The sequence below is a fragment of the Cyprinodon tularosa genome, unplaced genomic scaffold (assembly GCF_016077235.1).
Source record: "Cyprinodon tularosa strain WSP-4 unplaced genomic scaffold, ASM1607723v1 ctg473, whole genome shotgun sequence".
Taxonomy (NCBI): Eukaryota; Metazoa; Chordata; class Actinopteri; order Cyprinodontiformes; family Cyprinodontidae; genus Cyprinodon; species Cyprinodon tularosa.
The window spans coordinates 657,226-680,176 of NW_024039200.1; the positions used below are offsets into that span (position 1 = coordinate 657,226).

General features: G+C 37.6%; 1 protein-coding gene across 7 annotated transcripts in view; it reads left to right on the forward strand.

The window, feature by feature from the left end:
- Window positions 1–433: 433 nt before the first annotated feature.
- The window catches only part of tle2a (TLE family member 2, transcriptional corepressor a), a 58,463-nt gene continuing 35,945 nt past the window's right edge, over window positions 434–22,951 (forward strand). For 5 of the 7 annotated variants that reach the window (XM_038301735.1, XM_038301736.1, XM_038301738.1 and 2 more), the window contains exons 1-2: window positions 434–973; window positions 19,652–19,815. In XM_038301735.1, the coding sequence (XP_038157663.1) occupies window positions 950–973; window positions 19,652–19,815 (188 nt within the window). In that variant the 5' untranslated portion in view covers window positions 434–949. The remainder of the gene's footprint in view (window positions 974–19,651; window positions 19,816–22,951) is intronic. The other 2 variants (XM_038301740.1, XM_038301737.1) reach the window with 2 other exon arrangements.

Consider the following 22,951-nt stretch of genomic DNA (forward strand, 5'->3'; position numbering starts at 1 on the left):
ATCACCCGAACAATTCCTTTGAACCCCCCCTGTTTATAAGGAAATTCGGTCTTTTTTTTTTTTTTTATTAAAAACATCACATATTAGCGGATATATTTTCAATTACATGAGAGCCGAACCTGGAAACAATACTAAACAAGACCAGTACACAATTTCTCTCCAAATGGCACGAGGCTGTTTGAAGAAAAGCGACATTACTGGTTATTAATCGTGTTTTCTGTTAAATACAAAACAAAAAAATATATAGAAAAACATAATAAAAATATTTTTGTAAAGCACATCACAGAAGGATATGGGAATAATAACTTAAGGTTTTTTTCATGCTATTTTTTTTATTTATTTTAAGTTATTAAAGACAACTAAAATGTAAGGTCTGATGGGTAGAATGGGAGAAGTGGAAAGAGAGCAGGCCAGTGAGGGAGACAAAAGAGGCTGCGGCTGCATTGAGTGTCCGTCTGCGAAGCCACGAGCTATAACCGCATCCCCTCCTCATCCTCCTCCTCCTCCTCTTCCTCACTCCGACCTTTACGCATCAGGCGCAAACATATAACGAAGAAGGAGGAAAAAATATAAACACAGATTCGTTGGAAGCGGAGTTTAGGACTTGGGAAGAGAGCTTCATGTTATCTGGGGGCTTCTCTCCTCTCCCACGGTCCTTTACTACACGTTGAGCTCTGCGTGGCGTGGCGTGGCGTGGCGTAGGACTGGAGATATAACCCAGAACAAAGAAGTCTTGAGCAGGGGAAGGAGCCAGTCGAGACTAGCTCTGCCATTATCTTTGAAACGGGGCCAAATGCCTCTGTGAAAGCCGCAGCGGCGCGTTGGCTTGCTGGTTTATTTCTCGACGAAAGCTTTCAGTTCGAAAACGGAGACAAAATAGGAAGGAGGAATTAAAAAAAAAAAGAAAAAGCAAAACACGCACAGGGAAACACGCACGTCGGCGGCTACAATGTTTCCTCAAAACCGACCCCCGGTAAGTAAACTATAGCTGTTCCTTTTTAACAATGGTTACGGTAATTTACCATAGAAAACCACATTTTAACAGTATAGGGTGTTTTATCCCACTGGCTCATTAGTGTCCAAACTATTAGACTTTCTTCCTAATACATATTTTAAGGACATTTTGGATATAAATAAATAAATTTTTTCGAAGTGTTTGTTTATGGGGGGCAGGTAGATAGTAACTGGTTTTCTTAGGGCCCCCCCAAAAAACAAGGTCCAACTTTCCAGTCTGTCTTTGTGTGCAGATCTAATGGTTGTTGTTGGGCCAGCAGCAGGTCAGAAACTTGCAGCCTTTTACTGCTTATCTGCACACTATTGAGGACTTACTATAATGTATGAATGTGTCTTTTCTAATCAGGAGTTATGAGTAGAAATGAAAATATCTTGTTTAAAACCTTGATATGGATGGTGTGAGAATCTTATTGCATAACATTGAGTCATTACATCTCATGGCATTAACACACACACGAAAAATGTCTGACATGATGTGAATGTTTTATTTGTAAAATAGAAAGGCAGGGATGATTCATAATGCTGACAAAAATCGCTAGGCTAAAGCTTTGTTTTTAATGTAAACATGCTTATTGCTATGTGTATTTGAAGATGCACTGATCAATATTGTTCTGGGCCATTTTTAAAGCACCACCTTTTTTTGTTTTGATTCCCCTTTATTTGTTTTGTGCAGATTATGACTTCTCTTTAAGAACTGCAACATTTAAACAACACTCAAAATGTATGTTGTTGTAGACTCCTGCCATTATTCATCATTATATATGTGGAACATGCAGCATGGGAGAAGAATTGCTATGATATAGTTGTTTTCTGAAATTCCATAAAGAATAAAGAATGATTAAAAGTTGACATTTTTAAAACTGACATTTCGTAATGGCATGGTGAGTGTGGGTGCATTTCAAAAAGCTATCCTCCTTTCACCACCATGTTCCATTATAGATATTGATTGAAAGCTCAAAAGCAATTAGAACTTTTTTTTAGCCTTCCTGTTATCTGCACAGCTTTCTGGCCTTCCCATAGTCCTAATCAGTCACAGACATCTCTTAAAACGCAGATTCAAATACCTTGGTTTAATTTTTTCCTTTCTGATGATAAATAACTCTGTGTTATCCTTAATTGTTACTATTTAAAAACTGAAATCCTTAATTATTCTCAATTATTACTATTTGTGGCACAATATATGATGACTTTACTGATGCATTTGGCACAATATGAATATATGAAGCCTTTACTAATCGTTAAAAGATCAGTTTTGAGTTCCAGTCTTTCTGTTCAACAGCAATCAATCGGAAAATTGGCCATTAATGGCCACCATTCAGTTACTTGGATTTTTGCTTCATATTATTTTCAAGTATGTAATAATGCTGAGAGTCTAACTGATTAGAGCTGTTTAGTTAATCAGGCAATCTGCTTTGGTGGGGAAGAGAGTAGATTTACTCTGTCTTCCATAAAAGCGGAGAAAACTGCAGATGCATATAAGCGCTTTAACTAATATAAAGAGACATTTTAGTTTATTTAAGTTATTGAAAAACCTTGGTTTTCTTTAGGTCTGAAACAATTAATGGTATTAATGGTGAATAATTGATTATTGAAATAACAATCAACTTGTTAAATGGAGTATAGAGACTCTAAAGCATGCCTTTAGCTGACAGAGTAGCCCACTTTGAGCAATAATTATATAGAAATTGTAAAAAAAAAACCTTTTGTCTCTCATTATGCTCTATCCAGAATTCCTCAAGTGGAAACATTTGAGTTTCCACTGGTTTCCCCTTGCTGTCCGATTACTCAATAAAAAAAAAATCGATTTGTAAAATAATCTTTAGCAGCTCTAGTTTACTTTTATCCAGGAAACCAACCTTTTTGCCGCTCTCTCTTAAATGATCTGCTCATCTCACATGAAACTTTGTCTTATTTAATCGCACTGTGTTTTTTAACAGCTGGGGATATTCTGTTTTTTTTTTTTCTGGTGAAATCTGAAGGCTCTTTTAAGAAAGGGAGAAAATGTTCATGCTGCAATGGCCTTAATTTGCTTTAGTGGAGTTTAACTGAAGAGCGTTTTGAACAGACTCAAATACATAAACACCGGTCCTCTGACTGTTAGAAGTATCAATTAAGCCCTGCTCATTTGCCTAACCCTCTTCTATCATGCCACCCTCCATCCGCCCTCAGCAGTGTTTTGAGTTTCCTGCTGGTGTGCTGAAATCAGTACAGGCTCACTGTGACTTACAACTTACAAATATGGGTTTTATCCAACATGAAACCAGGAAGATATGCTTGTTTATAAAAATATTGTTATTCCTTCCCTGTTATAAGTCTTAAACCATTTCTCCAACCACAGTTAGTTTTGCTTGATAAAAGCATTCTGAACCCCCACCCCATTTTCCCAATCATACAGCACACACCAGCAGCTGTGTGTTTAGTACAGCTAAAGTGCAGGAAGACAGCGCAGGAGGCAGACTGTGGGTCTGCGGTTTGCACTGTAAACCCGATCCCTCTCATCCAGCCTCTCCACGCTGTGCTCCTGTGAGAGCTCCAAAACCACATCTTAATGTATGGGCGGGCATCCCGGGGTGAGCGGAGCAGACTGCGGTGGGCCTGGGTGGGACGTTTTGACCGACAGCCCCCACGTTTTGTTTTAGCTCGCCGCAGATCTCAACGCTTACATGTGCTCAGGCCGTCAGCAGCTCTTGTCTGAGCCTCGCTGTCGAGGACCACTCAACCCGGTAAACTGTTTAGTTTCTGTAAATGCAAGGGTGGCAGTGACCTGTCATCACTGGCTGATCGAATGCTTCAAAGAAGCGGACCCCTGTGCTGCATAAATATTTAGCACATTTGCCCACAAATCTTTAATCAAATTACAGCACTGGATTGGTTTATTTTTAAATCTGTTCTTTAGTTGCTTTTTTTAAAACACTGAAAGAGACTTTGTGGTCACAACCAACTGGATGTAATTTAACCCTAATCTTTATAGTTCCTTAAAACTAAACCTCTTCCTGATTATTTGTGCCAGGTTGAAACTTGATATTTTTTATGAGAACTCTGTTAAGTATTCCCCTATGAAAGAGAGACGGATTTGAACTATTTTATGACACATATTACATGTTGGTTAAAAATAAAGGACACATTGTCGCCAAAGCCAAGAAGAACCCTGTAGAAAATTTCCAAAGGATTATTTGAATCTATGTATGTTCTCAGATAACTTTGGGATCCAGTTCAGCACCAGAAGCCTTAGATGAGCACTGATTGGGTACAGGATGTGTCTGACATGACTTTTTCAAGCAAACACAGACAGAAATAGAAAGCAAAGCAGAGTTTGTAGTAGGCTGTTTTTTTTTTTTTGGGCCTCAAAGATACAGCATCTTTTCTCTTAAGCATTTGTCTTAAAAGTAATGAGACAAAGATTCGAATTTTTAAATGGGCAGTTCAGCTGTACATTACAATTTCAGGTGTAGTTTTTTTCTTTTCATTAAAGGCGTACCATGTAACTTTTGGCCACTAGGGGCACTAGACTTGTAACTTTCACGTTTAGCGCCCCTAGTGGCCACAAGCGCCGCAGCCCTGTTGCAAAAGTCAACAAATGGTCAGCCGGCAGGCCTCCAGTGTCTTTTGATTTGGGACCGCACTAGGCATCTAGTTTCAGCTCAGAGGTCGTAAGAAACGCTGCTGCTCTCTGGGGAGCTCTGTCGAAAGACCAGAAGAGACACTGGGTTGGACGGGGCGTCTTGGTTAGCTTTTTGTTTCTTTCTCTGCCCATATTTTGCTTCTAAACATCGAAAATAAAAACACAGATATGTGACTGTATACTAGGAGCAAAGTGTTGACTTGCCAGTCTAATAATAAAGTTGAGAAAAGGGAATTGTTTTGACATCCAGCCTATTCTTTAGGCCTACGCCAACAAACAAACTCTTTTCTGAGATCGACTCTTGTTTTTCCTTGTGCATGATCCCTTTCACATTTTCTCTTTTAAGCCTCCTCATAAGGTTTACACTTTTTACTTGCCTCAGCCATGACCAGTGAAAAATAGTAGAGCAAAAGCCTGAGTTCCATGACTATATAAGAGCATGTGGCTATAAAGCGATATGTTTTCTTCCAGGTTACATGCCCTGGCCAATGATGGTGTGTCTTATCCCAACTTACATAGTCAGTGTTTTAAGAGGGGAGCCCCACTTGCAGCATTGATAGTGTAGGAATTATTTAAAATCACTCCTATGCATCAACTCTTTAGGTCACAAAGTCCAGGGTGTGCCTTTAAAGAAAGCCAATATAATTACTATTTTACCTCCAGAAAAAATAATGCATTTATGCGTTTTGAGGATAATGCATTATATAAAAAGCTGGACCATATATTGGATGCAATTGTCTTTGATGTTATCTGTATTTGCAATGCAGCAATCGTAAAGACATGCAATAAAAGGCAAATTTAGCAAATTGTACATCTGGCCTGATGACCTTTCTTCACCCTCAATCATGACTATAAGGGCAGTTGTGATTGGCGATGGAGGTAGATAAGGTCTGGTATTTGGTAGAATATATCACTTTTTCAGTGATTGTATCAAAATTACTGGTTTTCCTGATATCGTGAAGCTCTTCTTTATATCTAAAGAGATTTGTGTCAAAGCTAGAAAGGCACAACCTAAATATAAGTTGTAAACTATGCCCCTCTGCTTGCTTGTTTTTAATTTCTTCCTTTATTTTGGAAGATCATGCTGTTACCCATATCTGGTGCCGCCTAAACATTATATTAAAGGTGATTAACTATATATAGATGTTGGTATCCAAAAAATGAAAACCATTATTTACACATGTGGCATCTTTGCATTTCTTTTCCTGAAGCTGTTAAACTCCAAACATGCCTTAGAAGTGTGAGAATTTCAATGTGCATGTACACAATGCCCTCAACTTTAGAGCAAATAGAACACTGTTGTTCTTCTACAGTGTTGTTGGTTCTTTCCCTCTGAAAATCTTACTTTGATTCTCTACTCTTCATAATGTTATGCCACGTTAAATAAGTGACTATAAGTAGGTTACTTGGCCCTACAATTTTCACCTCCATTTCCATGTGAAATTGTGAGGTTAAGTGCAATATGCTGTCGTATCCTCAAGCTTACACACTCAACAGTGTTTAAAGTGGCATCAGTGTATGTATGCGCTACATAAAGGCACTGTGCAAAAGAAAAAAAATAAGACGTAGGACTGTCAAGTAGATATTTAATTCACACTGGGAATCTGGCATTTTCACAGAGAAATCCAACCAAATAAAAAAAAAAAAAGCAGTTTGTACCAATTTTTTTTACAAATGCAATGGAGTATTTCCATGCTTTCCTGCAAAATTGTCTAGATAAGTGCATGGATTAAAGGGTTGATGCTGCAGATCTGCTACTGTTCTGTACCAAGGAAGGATCTGTTGATCTGTAGCATACTTTATTTAAAACACGTTGCTTTTGGATGGTGCATGCTGATATTTACCTGCTCATGTAAACCAGAATACAGAAGTAATTATCAGCAAGTATATTGGACAAAAAGCTTTATATTAGAGATATCAGTTATTTGAGGAATGAAATGGGCCAATTTTCATATTGTAAGCTCTAAATGGGCCACTTACAAAACAGTTAACAAAAGAAGCCTCTCCCTTTTTTAATGTGCCACAATATCAACAGAAAGCATATTTTCTGGTGTGGGCAGAAGAGATGCAAGTCATTCTTGTGTGGTAGTAGAATTGCACTGTTTAAGGTGGCTGAACATTGGAGTACCGGTAACTCTGCTACCTCTTTGGATGACCTTTTTTTGAGAGAACTTTAGTTTCTCTGTCTGTCAATCAAACTCCATTTTTTGCCTCTAATGTTTGCAGGAGTAATTTTAGTCTACATTTTATGGTTGGGCATTTAATTGCATTTGTGATATAATCACAATTTAACAAAACACGATTTTCAGAACACAGAGGAATTCAATTATGCTCAAAACATTTAATAAGATTAAGACACCAGATTTTTTACTCCAGCTCCTTAGGTGGGGTAATACAGTATGTTTGAAACCTTAAAGAAGGAAGAATAGTTGCAGCTATCCTCAGATCCAGTCATGCAAATAGAATGAAGCACTAAAAAGGTATAGAGGATGATCTTTTATATCCGGATGGATCATCCAATTAAGTGGTCCTCCTAATTGTCAATCATTCTGGTGATACATTTACGTAAGGCCGTCCTACGTGCTCGTCCTGTTAGCTATCTTTTTTTGCGCACTTTCAGGCGTATATCTGTGGTGAGCTACGGTTTCAGAGAGTCATTGAAGCTTGACTTTGTCACCGAGGTTAATTGAAAATGGCCAAGGGTCATAAGAGAAAAAGTGTCTACCAAAAAGAAGAGGGAGGAGGAGAAAATTCAAGCCGTCTCCTCCACCTGTCATTATGGGCAATGTGAGATCTTAAGGAAACAAGTTATGCCGGGAATACGCTATACAATTATTATTTTTTTTGCCCTTTTCGGGGCTGATCTTTCCAGTTGCGTGCAAATTTTTTTTTGATCGGGCCGAATTTCAGCCTCATCTTGCATCCTGCCTCACTTAGGCTACGTTCACACTGCAGCCTGAAGTGACCCAAATCCGATTTTTTTTTTTTTTTTTTTGCCTGGATCTGATCTTATTATTGCAGTCTGAACAACACAGATCTGAATTTTTCCAATCCGATCCAGGCCACTTGGCTATGTGGTCCTGAACCCAATACGAATCTGATCTTTTCAAATGTGACCTGTGTGTGAACGGCCAGGTCGGATTCATCCGAACGGCAATGCAAAAAAAATTGAATTTTGCAAAAAAATCGGAATTGAGCCTTCATTCAAGGCCTGAAGTGTGAACGTAGCATTGGTGTTCAGGGGGTAATGAGGGGGCAATTAGCCTTTCATGACCCCTTTGATCAGGAATCGTAAGATTGGGAGAAAATCAAACATTTTAAAATATTCTGTTAGCTCTTGTGAGGCGTTTGTGGACAAATCCTGCTGTTGACGCAAAGCTACGAGCGCATCTACAAGCTGATTTACCACAACCTTGAGCACTGCACATACTCCATGCAAGGGAGTTCTTGTTCTTCTCCCAGATAGACATGTCCAACCAGCACCATCTCTGGGCGCCGAGTTCAACATGCAGTGCACCCGTTCCCACTGGCCAAAAAACTTGTTTAAGCCAGAGAACAGTCGGCTTTTAGTTGCAATGGGAAAAGCTCATGCTCTGTTTGCATTGAATCAGGCTTCTGTTTTAAAAGGCTAAATTATTTCTCTAATAATTATGTTCTGACTCTAAATAAGGATGAACAGTGTTGCCCTCTTCTGTATAGCGAAAACATTACTACACTGAAAGAAGGTCTGTCTAAGCATGCATCGTCAGTTAATCAGATAAAACAAAGTTCAATCTAATAAAACTTTTGTTTTGATAAGTAATTGTAGTTAAATAATTTTTCTTTCCTTCCCTGTGTCGGTGGGCTTTGATTTTATCCCTTTTAACATTTCATTCATTTTTAGTTACTGTCCACACTTTTTCAGGCACACATTTATTGCATCCTACAGAAGTTTTTGACTTGCCTTTTGTGTCATTATCATTTAGATAAATTCTTACCATGTGTTGAGGCTGAAACATGTTAAGAAAATGTTTTTTCTTTTTATTTGCTAAATAAAATTTTTATACATAGTCATTTGTAATAATGTTTATATTGCCATCAGCTTTCTTTCTGAATGGTTCTAGACCTTAAAGTGACCCACATGCACATACAAAGCAGACATCGCACAGCAGTTCACTGTTTACCGAAATAATTATTGATGTAATAGTCCACTCCTTTTTTTGAGCAGTAACTGGATCTGCAGTCTGCAGATGCATCGTCATAGTTGGGACAATGATGTAGAAGTCAGATTAAATAAGACATGAGATGCATGTCCAGTTTGGGATGTGGCACCATTTGGAACAATCAGAATTCTGCCATTTAGAAGGCCATTAAAGTGCTATATATGAGCAAAAAGATTTAGACCAGATTTTAGAGAAGCAATAACTGAAGGCCTTAATTTGAATGATATGAAATTGTTTAGTAAATGGAAGTGGGTTGGGATTAAGTGTTGGTACAAATCGGTTAAAAAAGATAATTAATCTGTAAGCCCTGTGCATATTTTACTTTGAGTTGACTAATTGGTTAAAGGTTGGGGACAAATGAGTCGGTCCATTAATGGGGATAATCTTGTAATCCCTTCATTTTCTGTTCAGTTCTCCCATCTTTTCTGCCATGCTTTTTTTTTATTTAATCAGTGTTTGGTGAAAAAAATTATACGGTTTGAGAAAATAAATTGAACTCGAATCAGTTTGTGCATTGCTTAGTCCTTGTAAAAATTATCATGAATTTTGAAAATTGAAACATATCAGACCCCCTATTAAAAATGTGAATTGTCTTGCCTTTCTATTATTTTAAGATTAGATGTTTGTCAATATCAAGGATGGACAATATAGACCTAAATGTTTTTTTTTTTTTATTAATTTGTGATTGTGTGTGTTTTTAATGCCATAACTGGAATGTAGGTTTTGAAATGTTTTCCAGCATGTTACTTTTGGGAGTTTTACAAGTCATGTTAGTTTGGTGTTAAAATGATAAATAACACTTAAGAAAATTTGTGTTCCTAGTTATAATAAACATTACAATAGTTTCCCATCACTTCAATGTTATTTTTTGTTGGACAATAAAAGGGAGATTAAAGAGGTGGAAGTTACAACAAAAACTTTATTACTTTAGTATTATGAAATACTCCAATGATGGATGATTGTAATTCAGCCCATGTTTCTCACACTATACAATGCTCTCTTTGGGTGTCCACCACTCTAAAATTTGAATCAGATGTGATCATCTAAGGTAGTTACAGCCAATTTACCATGAAAAATGTTGTTTATTGTTAATGTCATGGTTAGTGAATGGTCCTTTAAGAACATAAGTATATTATAGTTTATACTAGTTTTAACTTCAGCAGTTTTAAATCGGTATATGGTCTTCTTTAGCACCTTTTTCTATGTGATTATCAATTGATTAATTGAAAATATAAAATCAGTATATAAATCAAATATCAAAGTAATTGTTAAATCATCCCTATTTACATTTCACAGTTCGTATATATATTCTTACCCACTATATAGCAATGCAACGCAAGTTTATTTGTATAACACAATTCAGTACAAATACAATTTAAGGTACTTAACATGAATTAAACAATAAAATAAAAGCAGAATAGTGAGGACATTCCCTCAGCATCTGGGCACTAAATGAAGCATTAAATGAAACATTGAATCATCATTAATGAATAAAATGTTTTGGCACCTTGATTATTTTGGAGTATAAATCCATGGCAGACTACCAAGTGTTTCATAGAAAAACATTTAATACTACACATATTTTATACTGATAGCCATTGCAATTCAATATATTGTGCCATTTTACATCCTCTTTGGACATCAGATCAGCTGTTGCTCTAGCCTTAAATATCTGGATGGTGTAACACTGTTGAAATCATGTCAGATTAATGTCATTGAAGGCTTTGGGACTTTAAGAGACCAATATGAATCTCAAACATTAGTGCCAGCAGAAATCAAGCCGTTCCTCTCCGGCTCCTCGCATGCTTTTAGCTCTTTATCCCCACTGTTGTCCAGCGGTGAGAGTGCAGTTATTGATCAGCAGCCTGCCCACTTTGGTCAGCCGGCAATTAGGGAGAAGCAAAGAAAAGGCCAGGGGAAATGAAGAAAAAGAATCTGAAGGTTTACACAAGCTCCTGCAGAAGTGCGTCTCAGTGGAAGGAACAAACGAGCTGAGGGGGTGTTGCCTACTCAAAGGAGGCAGCTTCAGCAATTAAGGCAGGCAACAAATCGTAGGGCTTTGCTAATGTGGGCTGACAGCAGGAAAATTTGAAAAATGATGCGTGCAGGAGGAAGATGATGATTTGGAGGGGGGGCTGAAAATGAAAAGCTGTATGGCATTAAAGAAATAGGGGCTGCATAGACCCTCTGTGTGGAGTAATCATTGGGACATTACTGGCAGATTTTCTAGGCAGTAGGCCAAGCTGATGGCTACTTGATGTACGGTGGGGGAGGTGAAGACGTCAGAGGTCTGCATAGGGGTGTGTGTGCTGGTTTTAACGATTCAAATGACTGGCACTACATAAAAGTTTTGAGGTGAGACTTCAGTGCTTTAAGGAAAGACAGGTTACATAGTCTGAGCAAATAGTTGATACGTGTTGATGTTCTTTTCGTTTCCTTTACAGACGCATCCAAAGACTAGTCTGAGTCAGACTTTTTGTCATTGCATCCTTGTTGATTGTCTGATGGAGAGAAGAGGGAGCATGGGAGAGCTTTGTGTGTGTTTTACTCTGATGTTCAGTTCTGTGGGTATTCACTGTAATTAGTGGCCATGCTAATGTGTTGAGCCATTTGAAGGGAGCCAGCATCAAATCATTTGTTCCGCTGAGTGAAACATAAATTTGGTCCAGTCGAAGGAAACGGACCTGAATCTGTAAGCAAGCAGTCTTTTAATTAAGGAATAAACTTTACCAGGAAAGCAGGGAGCAGCGATGTAAATGCCATATCGGGATTCCAAAATATAAATGACAGCAAAATAAGCTGACATCAATCTGGTGCTAACCTTTCAGAATATGCTGCCCTTCTGGGTCTTTATCCCCTTTATAATTTCATCTGCCTTCCAATAAAGTTGCTTTCTTTTTTTTAAATGAATTGACTGATTAAAAGCTAATCATGCTAACTAATTTGGGTTTTAGGAATTATGTTCTCTAGGATCCGTTCTGTTCTATTTTGACAAAAATTAATATTTCTCAGACATTTCGCTCCCTGTTCATCTTTAACTACAACTTATAACTTTATAGAGTTTCCTGATTCTCCTCCCCTTTCAAATTGCCCACAAAGAGACTGTAGATATAAAATGAGCAATACTCATTCTTGAAAAATATATATAAATATATCATGCTATTTGTTTTTTTTTTTTCCCCCCTCCGACTTGACACTAGACGTGATGTGTAAGGAATTACTCTCTCTCTCAAATTGAGGTCCATTACATCAATGGCAATTTGGGGGTTTGATATAAAAAATAAAAAACTGGTTGTGCCTGTATTTCATAAAAATCCCACAAATTCTGATCTGCAAAAGATGCTTTTTTTAAATAAAAGAAAATGGCTGCAATATATTTAAAACTGGTGGCTTTTTTCCATAATAAAACTGAAAAGCTTTACAGAGCTGACAGAAGAACTCTGTGAACATGTCTGACTGCAACAAGGTGCATGTGTGCCTATAAATACTTGTGGAAAACTGCATCATGCACAGATCCACTCAAAGTTAGCAGAGAGCATGTGTGGGTGTGTTGTCTCAGAATTTAATGTGTGTGCACATGTTTTGAGGGTGGGGAGAGGGTTAAACCACGGATGTGAACTCATGGTGGTTTGGTACTTGTGGTACAGTCAGAGGGAACATAAATCAGAAACAGGGTTGGCTTAATTCAGGGAAGGTTGTGCTGTTAATGTTTAAAAGCTTTAGAATCCTTTTCAGTTTTAACACAATCATATTTGGATAAACTCTAAGATCTCCATTTTAATGCGTGCGCACGAAATGACCTACGTGAACTTTGAAAGGCAGGAACAATTACAACTTTCAAAAGAAAATAACCAATTATGTAGAAACATGGCGTGAAATCATAGGTGAATTTATCTTTGTACCACAGGTTCTTTCAATGTGAAAACAGTAGGTGTTTTGGGAATATTATCAAACAGATAATATCAAACAGATCTTTTCACTTGCTTTTTGATTTAAGCAAGAGTGTTCTTGTCTTGCTCACTTGGATTAAAATGGTTAACCCTTACAAAGTGAATGTAGAAACCTTAGTGGCCCAGCCAATAATGTTTTGCTTGGTCATATTATGTAGAAGCTACTGTTTTTGTTTTTTTATTTCTCTTGAACTACATTAAACTAGGAGCATTTAAATATGGGTGAAACAGGCACAAACTAATAAGCAATTATTACAATAAGGGATGCAATTTATAAAATAAATTCATCTAAAGTTGATACTGTCAATCAACTGACAATGAATCAATAAGCAACTTTTTTATTGAGTTTTCTGTTGCATCAAAAGGAGTTTTCCATTACTTTAAAGGCTAAACATTTTTTTCCCATATGCTGTATTAAAATAGAAGTAATAATTCTAACAGTTGTACCAGTCATTTGAAATACTGACTAAAATGACAAAAATGCTTTTACACATTAATAAACGTATGCATATCTACCTGTTAGTAGAAGACAGATATCAAAAGATTTCAATAACCATAAGTCAATTATTTGTTCAAATCCCTATTGCAATATATATTGTATTAACCCAGATGCTTAAAAGTGTTGTGGAGTAATTTGTCGAATTTTTTAAAAGACCCGACTTAAAAAAAAAAAATGCACATGTACAACCATGTATCTGCTCCCGAGAGGGAACGCCTATTAAATCAGTGTGAGAGCATGCACGAGCCCATTTCTCCTCCGGCATGCTCAGTTTAAAAGTTGATGTTCTAATGGCTCATGCAAGCTTACCGTGTCCAAACATCTGCTCTAACCCCTAAATCCCTCAATCACTATATAGAGCGGGGACTATATAGTGGACTTTATAGCGAACTCATTTTAATTTACTGTTCAGATGGATGATCACTGCTTTTTGCTCCCTGTTGGTCACGTAAATCCTCCACCACTGCGTGGTGCCTGCGCCATCTTAGTCACCACTGTCGGGTAGCGACAGTGGACAGCAAATCCCATAATGCTCTTCGAGAAGAGCTCTCCACGCAAAGCATTCCAGGATATATCTGCTTCTTCTGAGGCCTTTCTTTTCTTCTCATACCCTTTGTAGAAATTTTTTCTTTTACGACCCTTAGCCATTTTCAAAGCACAGCGGTGAAAAAGCTTGAACGATTTTTCAAAATTGTAGTTCACCACAGATATACGCCTGAAAGTGCACATGCACAGAAAAGTTAGCTAATGGGACATGCACATAGCACGGCCTTACGTAAATATATCACCAGAATGATTGACAAGTAGGAGGACCACTTATTTAGATGATCCACCCGAAGATAAAAGATCATCCTCTACCAGAGGTCATGGATAAGCGCACAGCGGTGTAGATCCGGAACCACCTGCTGGCTAATCCGGACCCAACCTGATTTAAAACATTTATAAAATAAATCATGTTGTCCGACGGCAGTGTCTAATTTCACTTGCGCCTGTTTGTACTGTAAAGCCCTCTGGAACCATGTTACACATGATGGAAAGAAAGAAAAATGAATTATAAAATGGAAAAAAAATCTAATTTTTTTATTTTTTTATTGATGCATAAAAACCTAATTTTATTTCAGTGTTAAATTCTTTTTAGAGGAACAGATTATAATCAAAAATGTCTCCGGACTTTACTGGTGGTTAATTTTCTTTATTCAGACCACATTGATTTTTTTATTGGTTAACCCTGCTCTATACCTTTTAAGGTAAAAATGAATACATTGATCAAATTTGTTTATTTAAATGATCTAAAGAGAGAAAAGCAAATAAATACTTAATGAATTTAGTGGCATTTTTCAAATAAACTCTGCTATTCTATAGATTGTTATATGCTTTCAATACTCTGCTCTTTTTAGGATAATGCAAGCTGATATATGCTGATTAATTACTCTGATATTTGCTCAAAAAGCTTGATGGCTGTTTCTAAATTAAGAAGTTTACCGGTTACCAGGCTACAAGCCAATTTAAAAGTAATGGGTATCTTAATGCATCTCAGGGGCAGTGAAGGTAGTAAAGGAGATTTGTGTACGGTAGTTAATTTCATGTTTAGAGAAGTTCATGGAAGGAGTTTATGTTGGCCTCTTTGGTGGAGGTGGGTGAATAATGGGACTTTAGTAAACAAGGATTGATTGGATAACAAACTCTACCATAGGTACACAGTCAACCTGTATCAACTGAGGCAAAACCTCCTTAGCTAGCTTATTTGAACAGAATAAATCAAAGTGGGGCAGGTGATAGACATGTTCTGCTTGAGATTTATATTGTGATCTAAATTAATTATCTTTACAATCTCCTCTTTACAGTCAAAACCAGTTAGGTAAGCTTATTTTTCAGGTTCATGCACTGCAACAAGACTTGTCCCCTGATTTTCTCAACAGTAATTTCCCTTCAGGTTAAGGTTTGTTCGTGCACAGATGGTGTTTCTCTTGTTTGCTTTCAAGCTTGGAGGGCCTGAATAACTGGCTGTTGGATTATCAGGTGAGGTTCTTTTCACAGATCTATTCCCCTGAGGTCATCAGGTCATCTTATTGGCTTGACCTCTCACTTTGGAGGCAGCTCAGTAGTTTGCCAGATTAGAAGTGGGCACTGACTAATAACACGTGTTATAAGGAGGTAGGGAAGGGCTGATGTGTGCTGCTGAAGGGCTAGGTGCCTGGATTGTTACCAAGTGACTTTGCTTGAAGTAGTTTGCAGTCCTCTCCATCTTCAAAATTAATTATTGTTTTTAGAATTTGAAATGAAGAAAAAAAAAAAATCTAATTCTGTTTTTATTGTATTTTTATTCATGTATAATTAATTTTTTTAACCATTATCTTTTTATTACAAATGGAAAAATCATTTACAAAATACATGAGGAAAGAGGGAAGTGAAAACCATGAAGCTCTTTGCTTTTTGCCCATAGATTTATTGTTCACATCAGTGTTGTGGGAAAAAAATATGAGAAGAGAGTTGATGTATTTTATCATGTTTTCTTATCAGATATGAGGGTTGCATATGTGTGAGCAAGTTTGAGAAGGCATTGGCGGGGTGTGTGTAATGTTGGGGCTAAATGTGCATTGTTAAATTATGGGTGTGTTTCCCAGTACTCTTGGTGGGGATCTGGCAGACAGATTGAGAGCAGCTTGTTAAAAAGAAAGGGGAACAATGAGGTCATTGCTAATCTTCTACTAACTTGTTTTTTTTTTCTCCTGTCAAAGACATTTTTCATTCTTTCCTAACCTGTTTATTAAAAAAAAAAAAAAAGTGTTCTTATTGTTGATCAATTTTAGTAATACTTTTACTCTTTAAATCCATTTCCCTACCCATAATACCTGGGGCTCCTCTTTGTTCTGAATTGGTTTTCCTGTCCTTCTGTCAAGTACATCGTCCCAGCAATGTTCCATCTCAGGTTAAGTTCACACAGCACCCTTAAGTGACCCAAAACCAATTTTATTTTTTTCCCCATATTCGACCTGTATCTTATCATTTCATGACAGTCTGAACAACACACATTTCTGATCTTTTCAAAAACGACCTGCGCATCATTAAAGTTCCTATTCTGCATCTTGCTACGCAGAAGCGGCAAGAAAGACAACTATGGCAGACGATAATGTAGAGAGGAGTCTTTTATTTTTGACCCTCTTGAAAATATTTAGTGTATGCACTGGCTGAGGTTGGGAAAGAAATGAAAGATGTGTTCCAGCAGTACCATCCATAATTACTTCCATTAAACACAGAGAACACTTGCTTTTGACTTAATTGCATCCTTTACCGCACATGCAGGACACATCAGTTGTGTGAAGGCAGTTCCCACATATAAGTCGCATATTGGGAAATGTGAACAACCATGCAACAGAATCTGATTTCACAGAAAAAAAAATTGGAATTAAGCATTAAAGCTTGCAGTGTGAAAGTAGGCTTAGTTTATCTTTTTTTTTTTTTTTTTTTTGGGTGTTGAATGCACCATGTTCCAGGGTTGGAAGTTTCTTCTGGATGGCAGTTTCCAAATGTTTCCATGTTTTTTTTCTAGCCGGAAGAAACGGTTTCTTCCAGTTTCTTTCAGAAGAAACTTGGAAGGTCAAATTTACTGGAAAACCTTGTTTCTTTTGGTGAATATTTTGCCTTAAGCAGGCCTAAATCCAGTAATAACCTTCAGCTGGGGTTCAATATCTATAAACCAGGGTGGTTTGGGAGCAGGAGTAGCAGAAGAAATAAAACAGATTTTCTCAAGTTTCCCTGATTCACACAAAGTTGAGGAACCGTCTTGTCGTGGCAAAGCCTTCAAAACTCGTACGCTGTTTACGAATGGTATGTGGCAAGAATGAGCTGCACTACTGAACTGTATTTTACTGCTATATTGCTGCTGTTCTATATGTGTAGTTGCAGTGTTTCAACACAGTTGTAACTTTGCAAGTTTTGTGACTAATAGATGTGTATTACGGTACATAGAATTAATAAATTATATAAATTCTTAATTTGTCTCTCTGTGTGCATTCTCATAAAGATTTCTCCTTATGTAGCCTGGTGGATATAGTGAGTTGACTTTTCAATGGAACTATCTCAGTTCTCCAATATATGATCTATTACCTGGCCTTTCTTCCACTTGTCCAGAAGAAACAGGTTTCTTTCCGAAGAAACTCACCCCTGCCATGTTTTGTCATCCCTCCGGTCAATTTACATTTTATTCACCATACTGTCATTGATTTTGACTGTGTAATAAGTACGTAAATATAGAACTGTTGTCTTAAGCCGCACTTGGATACATAAAAGCTACACTAATGGCACTCTAACGGCGAATCTTATGTCCTCCACTTTAAATGAATGTAACATCCAATTTCTTTTTCTCTGTGGTTCTCTATATTTAAGCGTTATAGCTCATCTGAACTCTGATCTTGCTCATCTGGCCCTTGGCAGCCATGAGATTTGGTTTTCAGATCTTTTTAGGGATGCTACTATGGCAGTATTGGTGTAACCAATATACAGATTATGTATGGATGTAATAACTGTCAGCTAATTTTTTTCATTTGTGGCATAATTACATAATAGCTCATTTTTATTCTTTCCTTACTTAGTTGTCACCAAATACTGTGTGACCAAATACTGTCATCAATTTAAAGTAGCTGTATGATGACAAATCACACCATTGTTCGCACCCATGACTTTTCCCCCCCAGCGTTTATTATCATTACACTGTCACAAGTACAGAGCAACGAAATGACCCCCCTGCATTTAACCCATCCCCTTGGGGAGCAGTGGGCTGACATTGTGCGGCGCCTGGGGAGCAGCGTGGGGGTGAAGGGTCTTTGCTCAGGGACCCAGAGTGGGAGTCTGTGGGAGTGGGGCTTGAACTCAGAGGTTCAGGATTCAAAGTGCAATGCCCTGAGCACTAAGCACTGCTCTAACCCACTAGGCCAACACTTCCCAAGACCTCTTCATTTTTAGTGGTAATTAAATATTTTGCAAGTATTTACCTCAGAAAGATAACAGATTTTAACAAATTAAAAAAAGAAGAAGCAGTCACTTAAATTATAAGGATATTTTACACACTTTGATTTGAAAAATGCAGAATATTTTCCTACAATCCAAAATAAAATGCAGATAATTTCCTAAGATGTTTTTGAAAACCGATGACGGGAAGTAAGTCACTTAATAATAATCTCTTACAGAGACACATTGCAGCATGACGACTTTGGTATTTGTATGGCACTTGTAACGGTTTTATCCTGGCTGCTTTAATTTAAAAAAATGACGTGACTTTTCCAAATAGAGGCTGTATTTTTGTTTACATGCTTCTCTGATAAAGAGAAATTTAAATTGTTAGTGCTGTTCTTTAAACGTGGCACTAGTTTAGCATTATTCATGTAAGTTTTTTTTATTAGGACAATTTACATTAATCTACACTTCTGCTATAAGAGTGAATTTAATATGCTGAATCTGGTAGTATATTCGTTAGTCCTTTGATGTTCATTATAATAATTGCTGAGTTGCTGCTTTTTGGATTGTTTGAAAATATCCTGAACGAAGCATTTTTCTGGTTCTATCTTTTGATTCTTACTATTGTTGTAACATCAGATGATATAACAATAGAATGTGTCGAGTAAATGATCACCATCATCTTGTTACATGTCGCTCAAGCTTGTGAGCCAGCTGTCCCAGAAACAGCTTGCCTTTGCTCTCGCCTTATTTTGACACAGTCAGACAGACAGACAGACGGACCGCTCCGACCACCCTCTTAGACCGTCTCTCAGCTCCCTTTTGTCTGCCTGTCTTGCAGCATTACCCCTACAGTTGTATTCTCCTAATTGCTGTGCACCCTGCAGAGACAAGAGACCATCTACAGGAGTGAGGTGGGGGTGGGTGTTTAGCAAAGATGAGATGCTTTTTCTTTGCATCCCTGAACCGATCCACCCCACCCCCCCTCCAACTGTGTTCTATGCTACCCTTTCCAGATTTAGATAAGCTCTGTTCATTTGGCTGGGAAGTCTAAATGTGCATCCAAGTACTGCTGACCTATTCAGCCCTGTCTCTGTGAGAAATGACCAAATCTGCATTAGGCTGCCCCTCTATAGCTAACTAATCTGCAGTGGCATTGTTGGCAAGTACATTGTATGCCTTCCAGATGATGTTTTTCTTTTCTTCGCTGTTTTATTGCCACTTTTCATTTTCCAGAAAAACATCTTCAAGTGTTATCACAACTTATCAGGCAGCTATTGACTGGATTTGAAGATGCTAACAATGACTCCCTTTTGGCAACTGCCCTGCATTTATAAATGTATACGCGGTTCTTATTAGCAAATATAAATTGGATTTCTTTCTTTTTTCTTTTTTTTGTTTACCCTCTCAGGCGCCTCTTCAGCCACCCCCGGGTTCCTCAGCCTCAGTGGTGGCAGCAGCAGCGGCAGCAGCAGCAGCAGCCTCAGGGACTCCCCAGTCACTGAAACTAACCTATCCAGAAACTCTGGACCGCATCAAGGAGGAGTTTCAGTTCCTGCAGACACAATACCACAGGTGGGTGTGTAGCAAATTAGAGGATTTTTTTCCCTGTACTTTTCTGCTACCCTGGTGTCCTGGATGGACGAGAATATTTGTGGTTTTGCATTGCAGGTGGAATGTGAAAGACAAATCTTGAACAAAAGAGTTGGGCAAATACATTTTGCCACTACTGCTGATAGTAGTGATGTGGGTGGGGTAGAAGGTTGTTTCCCAGATAGACATTTGCATTTTGTTACTTGGTTTGAAATTTGGTTTAAGTTGAACTTTCTGGTTTTGCAACCTTGTCTTTGGTCCCACACCCAGCCTCTACTATAACCCTGTGTTGTCTTTGCTGCATACTGGCTGCATGGTTTACGTGATGTGAAGGAATGTGCTCTGAAAGCTTTTGAATGTGGGGATTTGGTTTGCTTGTGTATCTTCAGCCCCTCCACTCTGTTTTCTTGGCACAGCTTTATAGGGTACCCACCCCCGACTTCTCTCCTCTCGCCCTGCTTTGATTTTAGGTGACCAGAATCCCTTTCTATCCCACTTCAAACTTCTTTTGTGCACACACCCGGAGTCCGAAAAAGCCCCTCTATCCCCGACGGCTACATCTGCCCGGTTCTTTTTTTTTTTTTTTCCCATTCTTTTCTCTACTCTATGCTCTCCACAAGCTCAAGTGTCTAACTCCACAAAACAGAGCGACTGCAACCTGGTGCTTCCTCTCATACAAACTGCTGTGCTTGTTGGAGTCGTAGCAATCTGGTATTTCCCAGCCAATACTGAGTTATCTTTTAGGGTCTGTCCTGCTGATTTGGTCAGATATTAAAAAGATTGGAAAATAAAAAAAAATTCAACACTGGCAGCAAAAGGTGGCTGATGCTATTAAGAGCATTATATTATGTCCTTTACCCATATCATTATTACAGCATGTTCCTTGCTGCTTCACTTTTCTAGAGAAAGTGTTGTTTATTATTTATTAGTTTATTATTTCATTAAATATAAAAATGTAATTTCCTATATTAAAAAGCAAAAACCATAATGCTCTCATATGATCAGAATGAATTTTTTTGTCATATTGCCTTAGCAATGTTATAGTGTATTTCTACATCCTTAATAGTCAACTTTTACTGCATTGGGCTTCTTACAGATTACCCAGAGATTTGTGGATGGCTACCAATATGTGTTTCTTGGAAAGCGTATACGCACTGAGGCTAATTTTAGACGACTTGGATTTCTCTTCCAATTATATAAATAGGATCAATGCATTTCTTTTTAGCTTTCTCCTTAGACCAGTCCTTCCTTATATTAATTTATAACAGGGTATTTGTGACAGAGTAGTTAATGTTTAACAGGATTTTACCAACCTAAAATCAAACAAAAATAATCTAAGCACCTTATTTAAAAAAAAGAGATATTGTAGTCATAATTCTCCCTATAGAGTGTAGAGACCTTTTGCTCAAAAGGGGGACTTTTCAAAAGATAAAAATGTGAAACTTTGCTGTTAAACATTTAACCTTGCTAGTATTCGATGAATGCTCCTTTGCCAAATAGCTGTATTGTCCCCAAGGTTGGTAGGAATTAATATTGTGTAGAAGGTACAGATGGCTTTCCTATGCTGTAAAGTCAGAGGAGCAGAATGATGTGCATGCACGTAACTCTTACTGTAGCAGCCTAAATTAACAGACTATATCATTCTGTCAAAAATATATTTTGCTTTTAATTGGCTTTTTTGCTGCACCTCTCACAGATGCTGAAAACGTCTTACTTTGTCTTCTCTGAGTAACTACCTCACTAGATAGAATGATGTGCGCAGTGTGACCTGGCTGCACTTCACTTATCAGATAAAGATCAGACTTCTTAATCATTCAGGACCAATTGAGCTAAAAAGAAGCTGACTGTGTTCACCAATTGGTTTTTGTGCAATTTTTGTCTAAATTAAAATTGCACCAAAAATTCTGTGATTTTTAATTTTTTTGTTTGTTTTTTTATGTAGGTTTTCCTCTACACTAAGCCCAAGCAATGTGCTATACATGTATGCTGTACAAAAGATCTAATGAGAAAAAAGTTATTTGATATTTTTTTTATATCTCTAATCAAATAGTTAATTCAAGAGAATTGCATGTTGATTTAAATATCAGTCCTTGTTGAGATTATGTTGCAGAATGTAGCTAACAAACAAGTTTTACTGGTATAGAGTCTATTTTTAAAATTCCCGAACGTTTTTTATTATAATACTTGAGTCTGCACACGCCCCCCTTCTTTAGAGATAAAGCACAACCACAAAGTTAAACCCATTTTAGCTTTATTACTGCTACCTAAACAGGTGCAGTGATAAATTCTCTCTCTTACTCCTGTTAAATGTAACATAAATAAAAATCTGCAAATTTGAAATTCCAATCTTTAAAAGACAGATTAAATTGTAAATGCAGTTAATTTTCCAGCCCCAATCTTAAATTCTAAAGACTTCTGCTGGTTATGTAGCAGAGTCACATTTTCATTGTTAAGGAAACTTTCAGAACTGCTTCTTCATCCTGTTGGATTAGAGTCAGATATTGCTGTAAAGCTTTTTAAAAACAAAGCTACAGCTTTGCCTGTATTTGCTTATATCATCTTTTCCTCCGTGATAAAAAAAAAAAAATTATAAAGCAGCATCAGACTTAAAGGAATAGTACACCCAAAACATGATTAGCCTTCATTTTCTACTCACCTCCATGCTGAACAACACTCTGGAGTACTTTTTTGATATCTCAAATGCATCTGGAGATCTGGGAGGCTTCTTGCTGTCTGCTGACATTCAAATAATGGAGGTCCATGGCGCCCGAGACAGAAAGGTCCATAAAAGTCCACAAAAACGTGTCAATATTCCTCCATACTGCTCGTCCAATGTAATCCAAGTGTCCTGAGTGGGTAGCATCCAGAATTTACTCGAAACGAAGTAATTTAGAATGTTTTTAGAGCATAAACAGTAGTGTATAGGATTTCCTAATAGCGCCCCCATGCGCGCTCACGATTCTACGGAAGCCGGCAGACCAAACCGGAAGGAAGTGCGCATTCAGCGTCTGGTCTGCCGATAATGCAAGCGTAGAAGAAGAAATGTGCTGTTTACCTGTGCAAAGAAAGAAACAACGAAAGAAAAATGTCTGAGGACTTCAGTGTTGAGGAAGAGCAT